This window comes from Heptranchias perlo, chromosome 10 (genome assembly GCF_035084215.1).
Source record: "Heptranchias perlo isolate sHepPer1 chromosome 10, sHepPer1.hap1, whole genome shotgun sequence".
In the NCBI taxonomy this organism is placed as follows: domain Eukaryota; kingdom Metazoa; phylum Chordata; class Chondrichthyes; order Hexanchiformes; family Hexanchidae; genus Heptranchias; species Heptranchias perlo.
In genome coordinates, this window is record NC_090334.1 from 27,396,010 (window position 1) to 27,412,448 (window position 16,439).

At 41.9% G+C, this 16,439-nt stretch overlaps 1 protein-coding gene across 1 annotated transcript in view; it reads left to right on the forward strand.

Moving 5' to 3' along the window:
* The first annotated feature begins 2,951 nt into the window (after positions 1 to 2,951).
* The window catches only part of LOC137326363 (RAS guanyl-releasing protein 1-like), an 87,601-nt gene continuing 74,113 nt past the window's right edge, over positions 2,952 to 16,439 (forward strand). The window contains exons 1-2 of the mRNA XM_067991369.1: positions 2,952 to 3,088; positions 15,047 to 15,225. Coding sequence (XP_067847470.1) covers positions 3,015 to 3,088; positions 15,047 to 15,225 — 253 coding nt within the window. The 5' untranslated portion in view covers positions 2,952 to 3,014. The remainder of the gene's footprint in view (positions 3,089 to 15,046; positions 15,226 to 16,439) is intronic.

A 16,439-nucleotide genomic window follows, 5' to 3' on the forward strand; every position in this document is an offset into this window, starting at 1 on the left:
TGAGCAGGTTATTGGTGAGTAAGTGCCGCTTGATAGCACTGTCAACGACACCTTCCATCATTTTGCTGATGATTGAGAGTAGACTGATGGGGCGGTAATTGGCCGGATTGGCTTTGTCCTGCTTTTTGTGGACAGGACATACCTGGGCAATTTTCCACATTGTCGGGTAGATGCCAGTGTTGTCGCTGTACTGGAACAGCTTGGCTAGAGGCGCAGCTAGTTCTGGAGCACAAGTCTTCAGCACTACAGCCAGGATGTTGTCGGGGCCCACAGCCTTTGCTGTATCCACTGGTCTGTAGTTTCCTGTTTTCTCTCTCCCTCCTTTCTTGAATAGCGGTGTTACATTTGCTATCTTCCAATCCACTGGGACCGTTCTAGAATCCAGGGAATTTTGGAAGATCACAACCAATGCATCCACTATCACTGCAGCCACCTCTTTTAGAACCCTAGGATGTAGGCCATCAGCTCCAGGGGACTTGTCGGCTTTTGAGGAAAGTCGACAAAATTAATGAAGGAAATTAATTTTCCCATAGTAGGGGATCAAGGGCTAGTGTGGGAGGGAAATCCATAATAGAATAATCATACAAGAACTCTGATGGAGCAAGTTTGATCAGCTCAATGGCTATATCTCTCTCTGGATTTTTGTATGTTCTCATGAACTTCAGAAATTTTGTACAGAAACTTTTTAATGTTCTGAAAAAACAGAGGTTCCCACCCATGCTCCGCTATCAAAAAGTACCCCTATCTGGGAAGTGGAGCTTTGCCCATGCCTCCAAGTGCATATCTCTTTGTTGTTGAACCTCAGTGCTAGCTGAAAGAATGCACAGTGGGCAGTACAATTCCAATCTGCCAACTGCATGTCACACTTCACAAATACCAGTCTGAGACCAGTAGCAGCAGGACAACTGCTTAGACTCTGAGGACATTGGCTTAAAATGAACAAGGGAAACTGAAGATTAAAGGAAATTTTTTCCTGCTCTACAAATGATTGGATCCCAGGAAGTAGTTGATGCTGTGTTAATTAACTCCTTCAAGAAGGAACTGCATACATTTTTGGGAAGGAATGGAATTAGACTAAGATTAAAAGCTCTATGGGACATGTTGGTACCCGTCATGCTGGAGATGAAGGAAGATGGTCTATGGAGAACAACAGGTTAAAAATGAATGGTGGAGATGTGGAGATGAATGAGGATTCTGGAGCTTTCTTAATTGTTTTTGAAAATCAGGGAATATTTTATATAGGACTTTCCCTCAAAAAATTAAATAGACCAGCCAGACTGTATATGATCAATGGAAAGAGTGGCTTTGATGGGCTTATTGCCTTTTCTCCCTTTATACTTAGTTCTTAAGTATTCAAAGTGTCTGCTGTAACATTGGCCTAGAAATTCGTTGGTGTGCGCCCTTTTTTCAGGCACTAAACGGGCACCTGATCCTTCAATATGGTGAGCAGGAAGCACACGCTCATTACGAGCGTGAAGTGTTACACCTGCCATATTGGTAGAGGCAAAAAATAGGCGTCCAGAACCTGCACCTGAAACAGGCTTTACTCCCTTTGCATGTACAAATAAGGAGCCTAACGCCTGTTTGAGGCCCCCTTTGCAATATTGGTTTGCCCTGAGGCAGCCGACACTGAGGAAAACAGGTCTACAGTTGGTCCTTAAAGGGACCGCTGCAGTCTGTCACCAAAAAGGCAGGTTTGTTAAAAATACTTAGCTGGGAGGTGCAGGAGTGCTCCTCCCAACTTTACATTAAAACCGCGGGCTGCTGCCTGCCACCGCTTGCGCCCCCTCCAGTTGCGACCTCGACCACCCCCCCCCCCCACAATGGACACCTCTGTCCCCCCTCCTGATCACCGACCCCACCTCCCTGATTGACACCGCCACCATCTCCAATCCTGGCTACTGCTACCCTCCTTCCCAATTGCCCCCCGCAGCTTCTCTCCCTCCCGATTGCCCTCCTCCCGGTTGCCTTTAGGACTTACCTGACCTTCGAGGCCTCTTCTCCGGCGAGCTGCCAAGGGATGCCCATTAGGTTTCCTCAGCTCACCGGTTCAATGATAAATGTGGCCCGAGGTCCAATATCAGTTGCACCTCAGCTCATCTATTCAGGTGCCTCCTGCGCGCCTATTTTGGTTACAAACAAGTTTTTACTCCACTGTGTGTATTCTGGGCCCTACTATTGCTCGCAGTTTTCACAACAATGCAAGATGATCGGTCTGAATTTGAATCAGCCTGAATTTGAATCAGTCTGAATTTGAATCAGTCTGGATAAAACTAAATTTTAAATACAAGAAAAAATAATGTTGCTGTAGAAAACTCATGGCTATTTTAAAGTGAAAATATAATTTTGTATTTCACTGCCAAAATGAGTATCATTCTGTCTATAAAATTAATTCAAAAGTCTGGATACCATAACAGAACAGAAAGACCTGAATATTATTTCTATTAAAACTTCAGCAACTTATTGCATGGCTACAACTAGTTTCTACCATACTTACTAAACTTTCAACTCCTGTAATGTTTCTTTACTAAATGCCATTTGTGACTTTATCTTAGGCTACATATTTTAAAATGCACTTTTCTCGGAGTCTATGAAAAATAATCTTTAACAGAACATCTACAAAATACTGATATCTGTTGCAAGACAGCTCAGGTTCACTGATCATTTTAATTGCCTTCACCTCAGGGTGTGATAGGAACTTCAGTCCATACTTTGCTTGTTATGGCATGTTGAAGTTACGTTTGTCGTATAAAACAGGCTAATTTACATAACAAGGTTAGAAAAGGGCAGATCTGACAATGACTGGCAAACGCTTCTGCCCCTACAGACAAGCAGCTACGTCCTCTCTGTGGGATGATAAGATCTCAATTCATCGGTCGGAAATTTGCATCACTCTTAAAATAAATTTCCTTTTGAAGATACTTTTAACAGCAGCCGTGTGAGAGGGAACAGTTGTTGTTCAAGAAGCATGAGATGAGCTCTGACATTTTATTGTCTGTGGTGTTGTACGAGCTATGAGATACCAGAAAAATGCAGCATGTCAGCCTGTGGACAATGTGGGAACATTAGGAAGAATCAAAGAAATTCAGTGAGTCAAAGTTTCTTGGTACTTCGCAGCTCAGCAATTTCCTATCTAACAATCTTATTTGTAGTTATTTTTCCTAGAACAAGGCAGTTTAAGGTAAAACATTTTGTTCTCCACTGACCAGTATTATTCCATTGATGACTGTAAAATTTTTCTACTGCTGTAAAGTATTTTTAGTTTTTGCATTTTTCATAGGAATATTACTTTATTCTACAAGAATATTTGTGTTGAGGACCTTTCCTTATTTTAGTTCATTGATTTCAGCTTAAGACTATTTACATCTTACGTAGAAACAGAAGTAGGCCATTCAGCTCCTCGAACCTGTTCTGCCATTCAATTAGATCATGGCAGATCTGTATCTTAACCCATCTACCCGCTTTGGTTCCATACCCCTTAATACCCTTGCCTAACAAAAATCTATCAATCTCAGTTTTGAAATTTTCAACTGATCTAGGCTCAACAGCTTCTTGGGGGAGAGAGTTCCAATACATCTTGATATTTTAACATTTGTAAAATGTGAATCATGCAATGTATTTTATATTCAATATATTCTATTGACCATTTTAACCTACTGCACCTCTGAAAAGCTAACCTGTATTACTGAGTTGTGTCTACATACTGAACTCAGAATGGACAAGGGGTAACTTTCAGTTCTATTAGAGCAGTCTTTTGAAGGTATGCAATGTTAAATTGATTTTAGAAGAGCCAAAATTGCAAATGACCTGTACCAGCTACCCATCTCTCCCCAAACAGAGACTGGTGGGAGTTTTCCCATTTTCAGATACCAGGACTATGGGTTTGGGTTGGAGAGTTGCTGACCACTCAAATACTGAAGACTGGACTTACTTTTAAAAACTGTTTCAGCCCTGCAATCTCAGTCTTTTACCCTGAAACATTTACAAAAAACTAGCTGTCTTTAATTCTAATTTTAAACAAATATTTCTTGTAACCAGCTGCTCCATAACTCAACTAACTATCATAACTTTCTTATTTTTGTAAACTTTATATTTTTGCCAATTCAAACTATTGCACAGATATTCCACAACTATAAAGACCATTAGCTAGTGTGCAATGTTTATTTTTGATGTACCAATAACAATTGATCTGAATTATGTTATTAGATTAATATATTAGAGCAATCGTTTTAATGTTGCAATCAGAGTTCAACCTTCATTTCCAAAAATCATCTTGATAATCTTATTGAGCAGTTTCATTTTTCCTGGTAACGATTTGAATGATGTCCATGGTGCATACTTGGAATCTTCACATTCTTAACTATAGATTTTAATTTTCATAGTCAAGGATGCAGATGTTTGAAGATTTTCACAAGTGCGTCAGAAGTGGCTCTTGCGCAGACTTGTGCAAACAGTTTGAAAGAGAAGTGCACTTTCAATGTGTAATCGCTTAAAATTAGGCCAATGTTTTTTTTTCCCCAGCAATTTTCTTTCCTAATGTTTAATGCCTGCAAGTAAAAGGAGCTCCACCAGTGCAGGTCCCACTGGAACTTTAGTTCTTAGATTTAATCCTAGGCGTGTTCAAGTTGAAACTGACAAAAACAGAAATGAGAGAATGATAGTAGGAGTAATTTCAGAGGTCACGATCAGTGGAAAAAGCTCGTTGTTGTTAATAGTGACTACTTGAATTTTGCAAGAGTGTGTTCTTGGTCATGCTGTTCACATAATTTACAAAGGATATGGAGGAGGGTACTTCTTGTATCGCCATGTGACAAATATATAAAAGATAGCATTCAAACAGGGTCTGAACCAATTAAGTAGATGAGCTAAGGAAACATATTTAGATTTTAATATGGATAAATGCAAGATATGATGCTATTTTTGGAATAGAATACACAAAAGATACATGTAGTGAATGGACACTATTTTGGTCCCACTAAAAAAAGCACATAAGGGAAAAAGGATTTGAGTGTGATCACATTAAGCTGTTATCAACCAAGCTAACAATTTACTGATATGTATCTCACCAGTGTTTCATTATAAGATGAAATATGATTACATTCCATATCCAATTAGAGGGTGAGAAGGTTGGTTCTCAAACAAGCATACTGAGCTTGAATAAAGGAGACTATGATGGTATGAGAGCGGAATTGATTAAAGTGGACTGGGAAAATAGATTAAAGGGTAAGACGGTACATGAGCAGTGGTGTTCATTTAAGGAGTTATTTTACAACTTTCAAAAAATATATATTCCACTGAGGAAAAAAGGGTGTAAAAGAAATGACAGCCATCCGTGGCTAAGTAAAGAAATTAAGGATAGTATCCGACTAAAAACAAGGACATATAAGGTAGCCAAACTTAATGGGAGGATAGAAGATTGGGAAGTCTTCAAAAGACAGCAAAAAGTAACTAAAGGATTGATTAAGAAAGGGAAGATAGATTATGAAAATAAATTAGCAAAAAATATAAAAACAGATAGCAAGAGTTTCTATAGTTATATAAAAAGAAAAAGGGTGTCTAAGGCAAATGTAGGTCCCTTAGAGGATGAGACCGGGAAATTAATGGTGGGAAACATGGAGATAGCAAAAATGCTGAACAAATATTTTGTTTCAGTCTTTACGGTACAGGACACAAAGAATATCCCAACACTGGACAAACAGGGGGCTCTGGGGGGGGGGGGGAGGAGCTAAATACGATTAAAATCACTAAGGAATTGGTACTCAGTAAATTAATGGGACTCAAGGCAGATAAATCCCCTCGACCTGATGGCTTACATCCTAGGGTCTTGAGGGAAGTGGCAGTAGGGATTGTGGATGCTTTGATAATAATTTTCCAAAATTCTCTGGACTCAGCAAAGGTCCCGACAGATTGGAAAACTGCTAATGTAACACCCTTATTTAAAAAGGGTAGTAGGCAGAAGGCTGGAAATTATAGACCAGTTAGCCTAACATCTGTGGTGGGTAAAATTTTGGAGTCTATTATTAAGGAGACAGTAGAGGAACATTTGGATAAACATAATTTAATAGGACAAAGTCAGCATGGCTTTACGAAGGGGAAGTCATGTCTGACAAATTTGCTTGAGTTCTTTGAGGATATAACGTACAGGGTGGATAAAGGGGAACCAGTGGATGTAGTGTATTTGGACTTCCAGAAGGCATTCGACAAGGTGCCACATAAAAGATTATTGCTCAAGATAAAGAATCACTGGATTGGGGGTAATATTCTGGCATGGGTGGAGGATTGGTTATCTAACAGGAATCAGAGAGTTGGGATAAATGGTTCATTCTCGGACTGGCAACCAGTAGCCAGTGGTGTTCCGTAGGGGTCGGTGCTGGGTCCCCAACTCTTTACAATCTATATTAACGATTTGGAGGAGGGGACCGAGTGTACCATATCAAAGTTTGCAGATGATACAAAGATGGGAGGGAAAGTAGAGAGTGAGGAGGACATAAAAAACCTACAAGGGGATATAGACAGGCTGGGTGAGTGGGCAGAGATTTGGCAGATGCAATACAATATTGCAAAATGTGAGGTTATGCACTTTGGCAGGAAAAATCGGAGAGCAAGTTATTATCTTAATGGCGAGAAACTGGAAAGTACTGCCGTACAAAGGGATCTGGGGGTCCTAGTGCAAGAAAATCAAAAAGTTAGTGTGCAGGTGCAGCAGGTGCTCAAGAAGGCCAATGGAATGTTGGCTTTTATTGCTAGGGGGATAGAATATAAAAACAGGGAGGTATTGCTGCAGTTATATAAGATATTGGTGAGACCACGCCTGGAATGCTGCATACAGTATTGGTCTCCATACTTAAGAAAAGACATACTTGCTCTCGAGGCAGTACAAAGAAGGTTCACTCGGTTAATCCCAGGGATGAGGGGGTGGACATATGAGGAGAGGTTGAGTAGATTGGGAATCTACTCATTGGAGTTCAGAAGAATGAGAGGCGATCTTATTGAAACGTATAAGATTGTGAAGGGTCTTGATTGGGTGGATGCGGTAAGGATGTTCCCAAGGATGGGTGAAACTAGAACTAGGGGGCATAATCTTAGAATAAGGGGCTGCTCTTTCAAAACTGAGATGAGGAGAAACTTCTTCACCCAGAGGGTAGTAGGTCTGTGGAATTAGCTGCCCCAGGAAGCTGTGGAAGCTACATCATTAAATAATTTTAAAAAAATTATTATTCGTTCACGGGATGTGGGCGTCGCCCTTGAGAAGGTGGTGGTGAGCCGCCTTCTTGAACCGCTGCAGTCCGTGTGGTGACGGTTCTCCCACAGTGCTGTTAGGAAGGGAGTTCCAGGATTTTGACCCAGCGACAATGAAGGAACGGCGATATATTTCCAAGTCGGGATGGTGTGTGACTTGGAGGGGAATGTGCAGGTGGTGTTGTTCCCATGCGCCTGCTGCTCTTGTCCTTCTAGGTGGTAGAGGTCGCGGGTTTGGGAGGTGCTGTCGAAGAAGCCTTGGCGAGTTGCTGCAGTGCATCCTGTGAATGGTGCACACTGCAGCCACAGTGCGCCGGTGGTGAAGGGAGTGAATCTTTAGGGTGGTGGATGGGGTGCCAATCAAGCGGGCTGCTTTATCTTGGATGGTGTCGAGCTTCTTGAGTGTTGTTGGAGCTGCACTCATCCAGGCAAGTGGAGAGTATTCCATCACACTCCTGACTTGTGCCTTGTAGATGGTGGAAAGGCTTTGGGGAGTCAGGAGGTGAGTCACTCGCCGCAGAATACCCAGCCTCTGACCTGCTCTTGTAGCCACATTATTTATGTGGCTGGTCCAGTTAAGTTTCTGGTCAATGGTGACCCCCAGGATGTTGATGGTGGGGGATTCGGCGATGGTAATGCCGTTGAATGTCAAGGGGAGGTGGTTAGACTCTCTCTTGTTGGAGATGGTCATTGCCTGGCACTTATCTGGCGCGAATGTTACTTGCCACTTATGAGCCCAAGCCTGGATGTTGTCCAGGTCTTGCTGCATGCGGGCTCGGACTGCTTCATTTTCTGAGGGGTTGCGAATGGAACTGAACACTGTGCAGTCATCAGCGAACATCCCCATTTCTGACCTTATGATGGAGGGAAGGTCATTGATGAAGCAGCTGAAGATGGTTGGGCCTAGGACACTGCCTTGAGGAACTCCTGCAGCAATGCCCTGGGGCTGAGATGATTGGCCTCCAACAACCACTACCATCTTCCTTTGTGCTAGGTATGACTCCAGCCACTGGAGAGTTTTCCCCTGATTCCCATCAACTTCAATTTTACTAGGGCTCCTTGGTGCCACACTCGGTCAAATGTTGCCTTGATGTCAAGGGCAGTCACTCTCACCTCACCTCTGGAATTCAGCTCTTTTGTCCATGTTTGGACCAAGGCTGTAATGAGGTCTGGAGCCGAGTGGTCCTGGCGGAACCCAAACTAAGCATCGGTGAGCAGGTTATTGGTGAGTAAGTGCCGCTTGATAGCACTGTCGACGACACCTTCCATCACTTTGCTGATGATTGAGAGTAGACTGATGGGGCGGTAATTGGCTGGATTGGCTTTGTCCTGCTTTTTGTGGACAGGACATACCTGGGCAATTTTCCACATTGTCGTGTAGATGCCAGTGTTGTAGCTGTACTGGAACAGCTTGGCTAGAGGCGCAGCTAGTTCTGGAGCACAAGTCTTCAGCACTACAGCTGGGATGTTGTCGGGGCCCATAGCCTTTGCTGTATCCAGTGCACTCAGCCGTTTCTTGATATCACGTGGAGTGAATCGAATTGGCCGAAGACTGGCTTCCATGATGGTGGGGATATCGGGAGGAGGCTGAGATGGATCATCCACTCGGCACTTCTGGCTGAAGATGGTTGCAAACGCTTCAGCCTTGTCTTTTGCACTCACGTGCTGGATTCCGCCATCATTGAGAATGGGGATGTTTGCAGAGCCTCCTCCTCCCGTTAGTTGTTTAATTGTCCACCACCATTCACGACTGGATGTGGCAGGACTGCAGAGCTTTGATCTGATCCGTTGGTTGTGGAATCGCTTAGCTCTGTCTATAGCATGTTGCTTCCGCTGTTTAGCATGCATGTAGTCCTGAGTTGTAGCTTCACCAGGTTGGTACCTCATTTTTAGGTATGCCTGGTGCTGCTCCTGGCATGCTCTTCTACACTCCTCATTGAACCAGGGTTGATCCCCTGGCTTGTTGGTAATGGTAGAGTGAGGAATATGCCGGGCCATGAGGTTACAGATTGTGCTGGAATACAATTCTGCTGCTGCTGATGGCCCACAGCGCCTCATGGATGCCTAATTTTGAGCTGCTAGATCCGTTCTGAATCTATCCCATTTAGCACGGTGGTAGTGCCACACAACACGTTGGATGGTGTCCTCAGTGCGAAGACGGGACTTCATCTCCACGAGGACTGTGCGGTGGTCACTCCTACCAATACTGTCATGGACAGATGCATTTGCGACAGGTAGATTGGTGAGGACGAGGTCAAGTAAGTTTTTCCCTCGTGTTGGTTCGCTCACCACCTGCCGCAGGCCCAGTCTAGCAGCTATGTCCTTCAGGACTCGGCCAGCTCGGTCAGTAGTGGTGCTACCAAGCCACTCTTGGTGATGGACATTGAAGTCCCCCACCCAGAGTACATTTTGTGCCCTTGCTACCCTCAGTGCTTCCTCCAAGTGGTGCTCAACATGGAGGAGGTCTGATTCATCAGCTGAGGGAGGACGGTAGGTGGTAATCAGCAGGAAGTTTCCTTGCCCATGTTTGACCTGATGCCATGAGATTTCATGGGGTCCAGAATTTAAAACAGAAATAGACAGTTTTCCAGAAGTAAAGGGAATTAGGGGTTACGGGGAGCGGGCAGGAAATTGGACATGAATTTAGATTTGAGGTTAGGACCAGATCAGCAATGATCTTATTGCATGGCGGAGCAGGCTCGAGATTGCCGATTGGCCTACTCCTGCTCCTATTTCTTATGTTCTTATGTTCTTATATTATAATTTTATGCAGATTATGGGGAAGGCTATATTTGAAATAATATGTGCAATTTTAGCAACATTTTTTCAAAAGGACAACAGGGCATGAGAGAGGATGAGGACTCTGAGCTCAAAGTCCTCTCATATTTACTTTTTTTTGCTATCTCCCAAATATACTGCCACCATGTTTTGGTCTCTTTGGAGGCCCAGAGACTGGTTAAGGGTGTGGGCCTTAGAATATAGTGTCATGGCATAATTGTACGCAGAAGGCAATCCAGGGAATTTGATGGTAAGCCAATCATATGGTTCAGCATTGTTGCATCATGATGCCAGAGTGCTGATGCGGTGAATCACGTCAGTGTGCTTCGCAGATCAACAATGCAAAACTGCTGATCTGACAGTAATGATGTGGAGATGCCGGTGATGGACTGGGGTTGACAATTGTAAACAATTTTACAACACCAAGTTATGGTCCAGCAATTTTATTTTAAATTCACAAGCTTTCGGAGGCTTCCTCCTTCGTCAGGTGAACGATCTGACAGTAGGTTGGGAGATGTGTGAAAAGTTGGGTCTCTAATGCTGGCTTTATGGAGGTCGGGTTGTTTACTGAGCAATACCTGCACATGGTCAACAGCACTCTAACAACGTAAAAGCACTTTATGTTGTGAAGACTCAGAAATGAAGTTGTTTTCACGGGAGCTTAAATATGAAGGCATAGAAAATGTAGACATAGGCAACTATTTAACTTGGATTGCTAGCACAGAATTACATTACAAAATTAACAATTGCCTCAAGAGAGTAGCAGATCTGTGGACAGACTCTAGGTAAAAGTAATTACTGCCGTGTTACATAACTCCTTTTAAAAAATAAGCTGGGCATCTGGTTATGATTGAGACTGAACATGACAAGGATAAATACAGATAAATATAGAAATAATCTACTCCTGTAGAAGAACATAGTGGTTGCTGAGTTCATACGATAATTATCGATGAGGAAGGCCACGAGGTCCATCTTGATTCATCCATCCAGAAAGATCCTAATGTCACCACATTGTAGCATCCATGCTTTTTAAATGATTCCAGGGTTTTTGCCTCCATTACTGTATCTGGAAGTTTATATCACATGTTGATCACTCATTGTGTGAAGAAGAATTTCCTGATATCTATCCTAAAAGTGCCCTTTTCCAGTTTGAACCCGTGTCCCTTTGTTCTACCTCCACAATTTAATTTATAATAATATGTGCATCATCTACTTTTCCTTCCTATATGAAGCACTTTACATTTGTCTGTAATAAATTACATCTGGCATTGTTCAGCCCACTTACAGGTCTTGTCCACCTCATTCTGTATTTTCTGAGCTGCTTCTTCCAATTCCACTGCCCCTACTAGTTTGGGATCATCTGCAAGTACGATCACTTTTCATTAAGTTTCTGAAGCCAGATCACTTATGTAAATTTGAAACAGTAGGGGTCCCAGCACTGAGCCCTGAAGTGTCCCACGCTAACCTTCCCTTAATTCTGACAAAACTCCTTTAATGAGTGTTCATTTCCTATTCTTTAACTAGTTTCTTATCCATTATCGGGGTTTACCCTGAATCCTCTGAGCTTTTAGTTAACTATGCATCCTTCATGTGGAATTTGTCAAAAGCCTTTCAGAAGTCAAGGTACTTCACATCATAGAACTGACAACAATCTACTTAGGTTGTCCCTTCATCAAAGAAGTTGAGCAGGTTGGTCAGGCAAGATCTTTCCTTTCTGAATCCATGTTGGCTGCTGTTTACTAGATTGTTAGTGTACAGATGATTAAGTTAAATCCTGATTATCAATTCCATTATTTTACATAGAATGGAAGTAAGACTAATGGGTTTGAAGTTGCCTGTATCTGTATTGCCACCCTTTTTGAATATGGGTGCCATATTAGCTTTTGGTACCTCCCGAATGTCAAATGATTTCCTCATAATAATTGTCAGTGCTTCACAAATCTCTTCCCTCGTCTCTCTCAGCACTCTGGAATAAATAACATCTATCCCTGGGAACTTATTTGTTTTGAGACTGGTGTGTCAGCCGAGGACTTCTATCTGATTTATAACAAAGTCATTGATTTAGCTTGGGATATCTTTGGAGAGGACATATTGCTTATGTCTTCCCATGTGAATACTCAGAGGAAATTGTCATTCAGAATATTCACTATTTTATGCTCATCCTCAATTTAAGCCCATTTCTATCATTTATGTTTTTCACGTTTTCTTTGACTTCTCTCTTGCTGTTGTGGTGCTGAGAGAATTTGTTACCGTTATGTTTTGCTTCAGCTTCTATGTTTTTTTCCAGATCTCTCTTTGCCTCTCTGATCACCTTTTTAATGTTTCTCTACGATATTTTGTTATTATCCCAGCGAGCCCCTTCTCCTTTCTCTCTGCAGGATTTAGGAACAGAGGAAACGGAGTAGGCATTCCAGCCCCTTGAGCTTATTCTGCCATTTAATTAGATCATGGCTGATCTGTACCTCAACTCCATTTACCCACTTTAATCCATAATCCCTTCATACCCTTACCTAACAAAATCTATCTATCTCAGTCTTGAAAATTTCAATTGAACCCGCATCCACTGCCTTTTAAGGGAGAGAATTCCAGATTTCCACTACCCTTTGCATGAAAAAGTGCTTCCTGATTTCACTCCTGAATGGCCTAGCTCTAATTTTAAGATTGTGCCCCCTTTTTTCTGTATTCCCTCACCAGAGGATATAGTTTCACTGTATCTACTCTATCGAATCCTTTTATCATTTTAAATACCTCGATTAGATCACCCTTCAACCTTGTAAACTCAATACAAGTCTAGATTATGCAACTTGTCCTCATAATATAACCCTTTAAACTATGGTGATTTGTACTTGCTATTTTTAATTTGTTTGCTGATCCATTTAGGGTCACGTTTGTTTATTCTGAGCTTGTTGGTTTTGGAAATGTATTTATCCTGCATGCTCAGCAATATACCTTTAAAGGTGTTCCATTTGTTTTTTATTGAAGTGTTGTTGAACAACCTCCCCATTATCTATTCGCTTTAGTTGCTCCCTCATTTAATCAAATTTAGCCCTTTTAAAATCGTATATATAGCTCCTGGTCTTCAGTATTTCTGACTCCCAGATCACGTTAACGTTTATCATTCTGTGGTCTCCCAGAGGTAATACAACTTCCATTTCTTGAGTCACTTACTAATACCAAATCAAGATAAACATTAGCCCAGAATTTGCTGGAGTGGGGCACCTTGCAGCGTTCCCCGTTAGTCAGACTTTTTCCCTCACTCTTCAGCTCGAAAACTCTTTGTGCTGGAACTTGCTGGAAGTGTGAGCTGATAACAGCGCAGCGAGGGCAATGGGGCATCGGGGATTATGGTGAACAATGGGACCAACAGTCTATCTCCTTAACCAATGCGATTTAAAGATTGAGAAAGAAACGAAGGAACGACGGAGAAGGAGGGTAAATTAGAATCAAATCAGGTACAGAAAGAGAAATAAAGACAGTGAAAGAAAGATTGGATTGAGAGAGGGAGAAAGAGAGACAGAAAGGAAAAGTAAGAAATAAAAATTTTAAAAATCTCTAACAACAATTTACTATCTGTAGGAATGAGACTCCACAGTTTAAATTGTTCCCTTTCTGGGCTGAACAGGTTGATTGGCATTACAGGAATCTAAATCTCATTAAATAGATGCTTATGCTGTTAACTACTAGCCCTAACTTTCTGTGTCGAGTTTAATGGGCAATTAACGTGCAAATGAAGCAATTTCATGAAACTCACGGGGAGGTTGAGGGTGAGCTAACGGCACCAAAGGAAAAGCAAAATCCTGCGGATGCTGGAAATCTGAAATGAAAACAATAAAATGCTGGAAACACTCAGCAGGTCAAGCAGCCTCTGTGAAGAGTGATACATGGGGATAACTTTTCAGGTTGATGACCCGTTGTCAGAACTGATGAAGGGTCATCGACCTGAAACGTTAACTCAGTTTCTCTTTTCCAGCTTTTCCAGCACTGCTTGTGGGTCAGGGGGAGCAGGAGGTGCTTCCCCCCGGCCCCTCAAGCAAACCTGCTGTGATCTGCCTCCCTCCCCATGATCGGCCGACCCCCCTGGGATCCGATCTCTCCTCCCCGCGAACCGATCTCTCCTCCCTGCAGTCTGATCTCTCCTCCCTGCCATCCGATCTCTCCCTGCCTCCCTCCCTCCACTCTTGTCCCCGGCTGCTGCCTTCTACAGCAGACTTTCCCGCTAAGCCTCTTGACCTGGCAGGCTGCTGGACGGGAAACAGAGTAAAAAAAATTCTAATGAGGTCCTGCTGTCAAATTCGGCAGGACCTCTGCCTTCCCTGTATTTCCGGGTTTCCTGGCCGCTATCAGGTGCCCTCACTGCCTCCCCGCCAATATTGGGACCAAGGTGTCTTAATTTTTAAAAATAATATTTGAACAGTGTATCTATGGTGTTTTATGCAGGAATGTTAGTTACCTAAGTCTTAGCTAAAAATCTTTTAGCTCCTATCTGTAGCAGATTAATTGTCAACATAACATGAACAATTAATTTCAAATATTACAACAAAAATATTTAGATCTTCATTTTTGTCAATTATATTTAATAAATTATGCAATTATCAAATGGACTGTGACATTCAGCTCCATTCCATTAATTGTTTACACCAAAAGTCTATGTTTTTAAAACATCAAAATGAACAACCATTTTATGCAAATTATACAGTACATAGAGTCTCTTCTCTGCTCTGTAACCATGTGCACTGTGGGTGTCAGACATAGCTTTCTTTCTGTGTGTTCCATGGCCAGTTGGTTTGAAACAACATGCCTGTGTTCACAGGCTTCACTGAACTTTTTTTCTAGTGTTTGAATTTGCATATGAAATGCAGCCTCCACAATGTGTGTTATTTGCTTCAGTTGCCAATGGGTGATGGCTCCTACCAGTCCAGCTCGAGGGGGTTTCTCTTTTATCCTCTGTGCTCTGCCCTGATGGTAGACTCATGTGAGATTCAGCTGATCAATCTGACACTTCTCCAACTGCTACTGTTTCACCTTCCAGGAAACCCCAGCAAGAATGCACAAACCTTAAAGTTGCCACTGCTCCTAGGCAGAGAAGCTACGGTGTATCCAGCTTAAATCTTGCTCAGATCACTCGGGTGAACGTCATGATGTCCCTGGGACAGCTAGCTAAAGGGGCCAGCCTGGATGACCTACTCGAGACCTGCATTCAGTCTTTTGGTAAGATTTACTTTCATTTTTGCAGAGCACATTGTCCTTTGTAGATGGGAGCTTCAATGGGTCTTTTTCCCCGACAACAGCTCATAGCAGCTATCTTTCCTTTAATAATTGTTTAATCATTTTATAAACATTTGCTAAAAAAAAGTATTTTGTTTTATTTTCTGATATTAGAACAATAAATGCATTATAGACGGTTTAATTCCACTTATCTGAATAAGCTGCCCATCACAAAATGTTTATTAATAATTTCTACAGTACAACTGTAATAGGTTTATAAAATGCCATAGGCTACATTATATCATTTTTTATTGTAGAGAATCTAAAGCTATCGCGACCAGGTAACACAGAATACAGAGTATGACTGCATAACATGGGCTTTTTAAAAATAAGCGTAATCTTGGACAAAATATTTAATTGCATGGGCGTATTATTAAAAATCATTGTTTAACTCTATATAAGGACAACAGCAATTTAAAAAAATAAATCTTTAAAGCCATCAACTAATCAATTTCAGTTTTATCACTTTATTCAGAGAACACTATAGAAAGATTTCTAATGGTTATTCCTTCTGTCATACCATGTCCTACTGAATTATTTTCGATATGAAGGGTTGTACTTGAGTGCTCATGAGTTCCAACAATTTACCTTGCCTGAGCTCTGCGAGAGAAATGTTTTGTGCAGTGACAGATGCCTGCCACATTTCCGAGGAAAGTGGACAAGAACTGATGCTGTTCAGTAATTAATTCACACGTGCCTGTCTTTACATTTGTACACACCTAGATCAGGGAAAGAGGTCGATCAGACAGAAGCTAGTACTTTAAGAAAACACAGTATTCTCTATGACTAGCTCGCGGAGTTAATCTTTCACATTTATTTTGTACAGCTCTGTCAATTTAAGCAATTTCCTGTCAGGGTTAATAATGGGCTAGCCCTAAATAGATTAGCAATGAAACAAAAAAAATACACATACGTAATTTTCAAAACACCTTGTCCATAGATTTACTGCAGGGCATTCTGAACCAGTACTTTCCCACCAGCTTCGGTTTGATGGATATTAAGCTTCAAATCTTTTGTGAGAACATTCTGTGCAGCATGGCATTAATAGTTCCAGACATTGTTGACCAGTTTAGTTGTCCTTGAAATCTCACATCATGAGTTGTATACATTCTCTCCCAGAAATCTGAATGTTCTTTTACAAGACAACACCCTCTTTG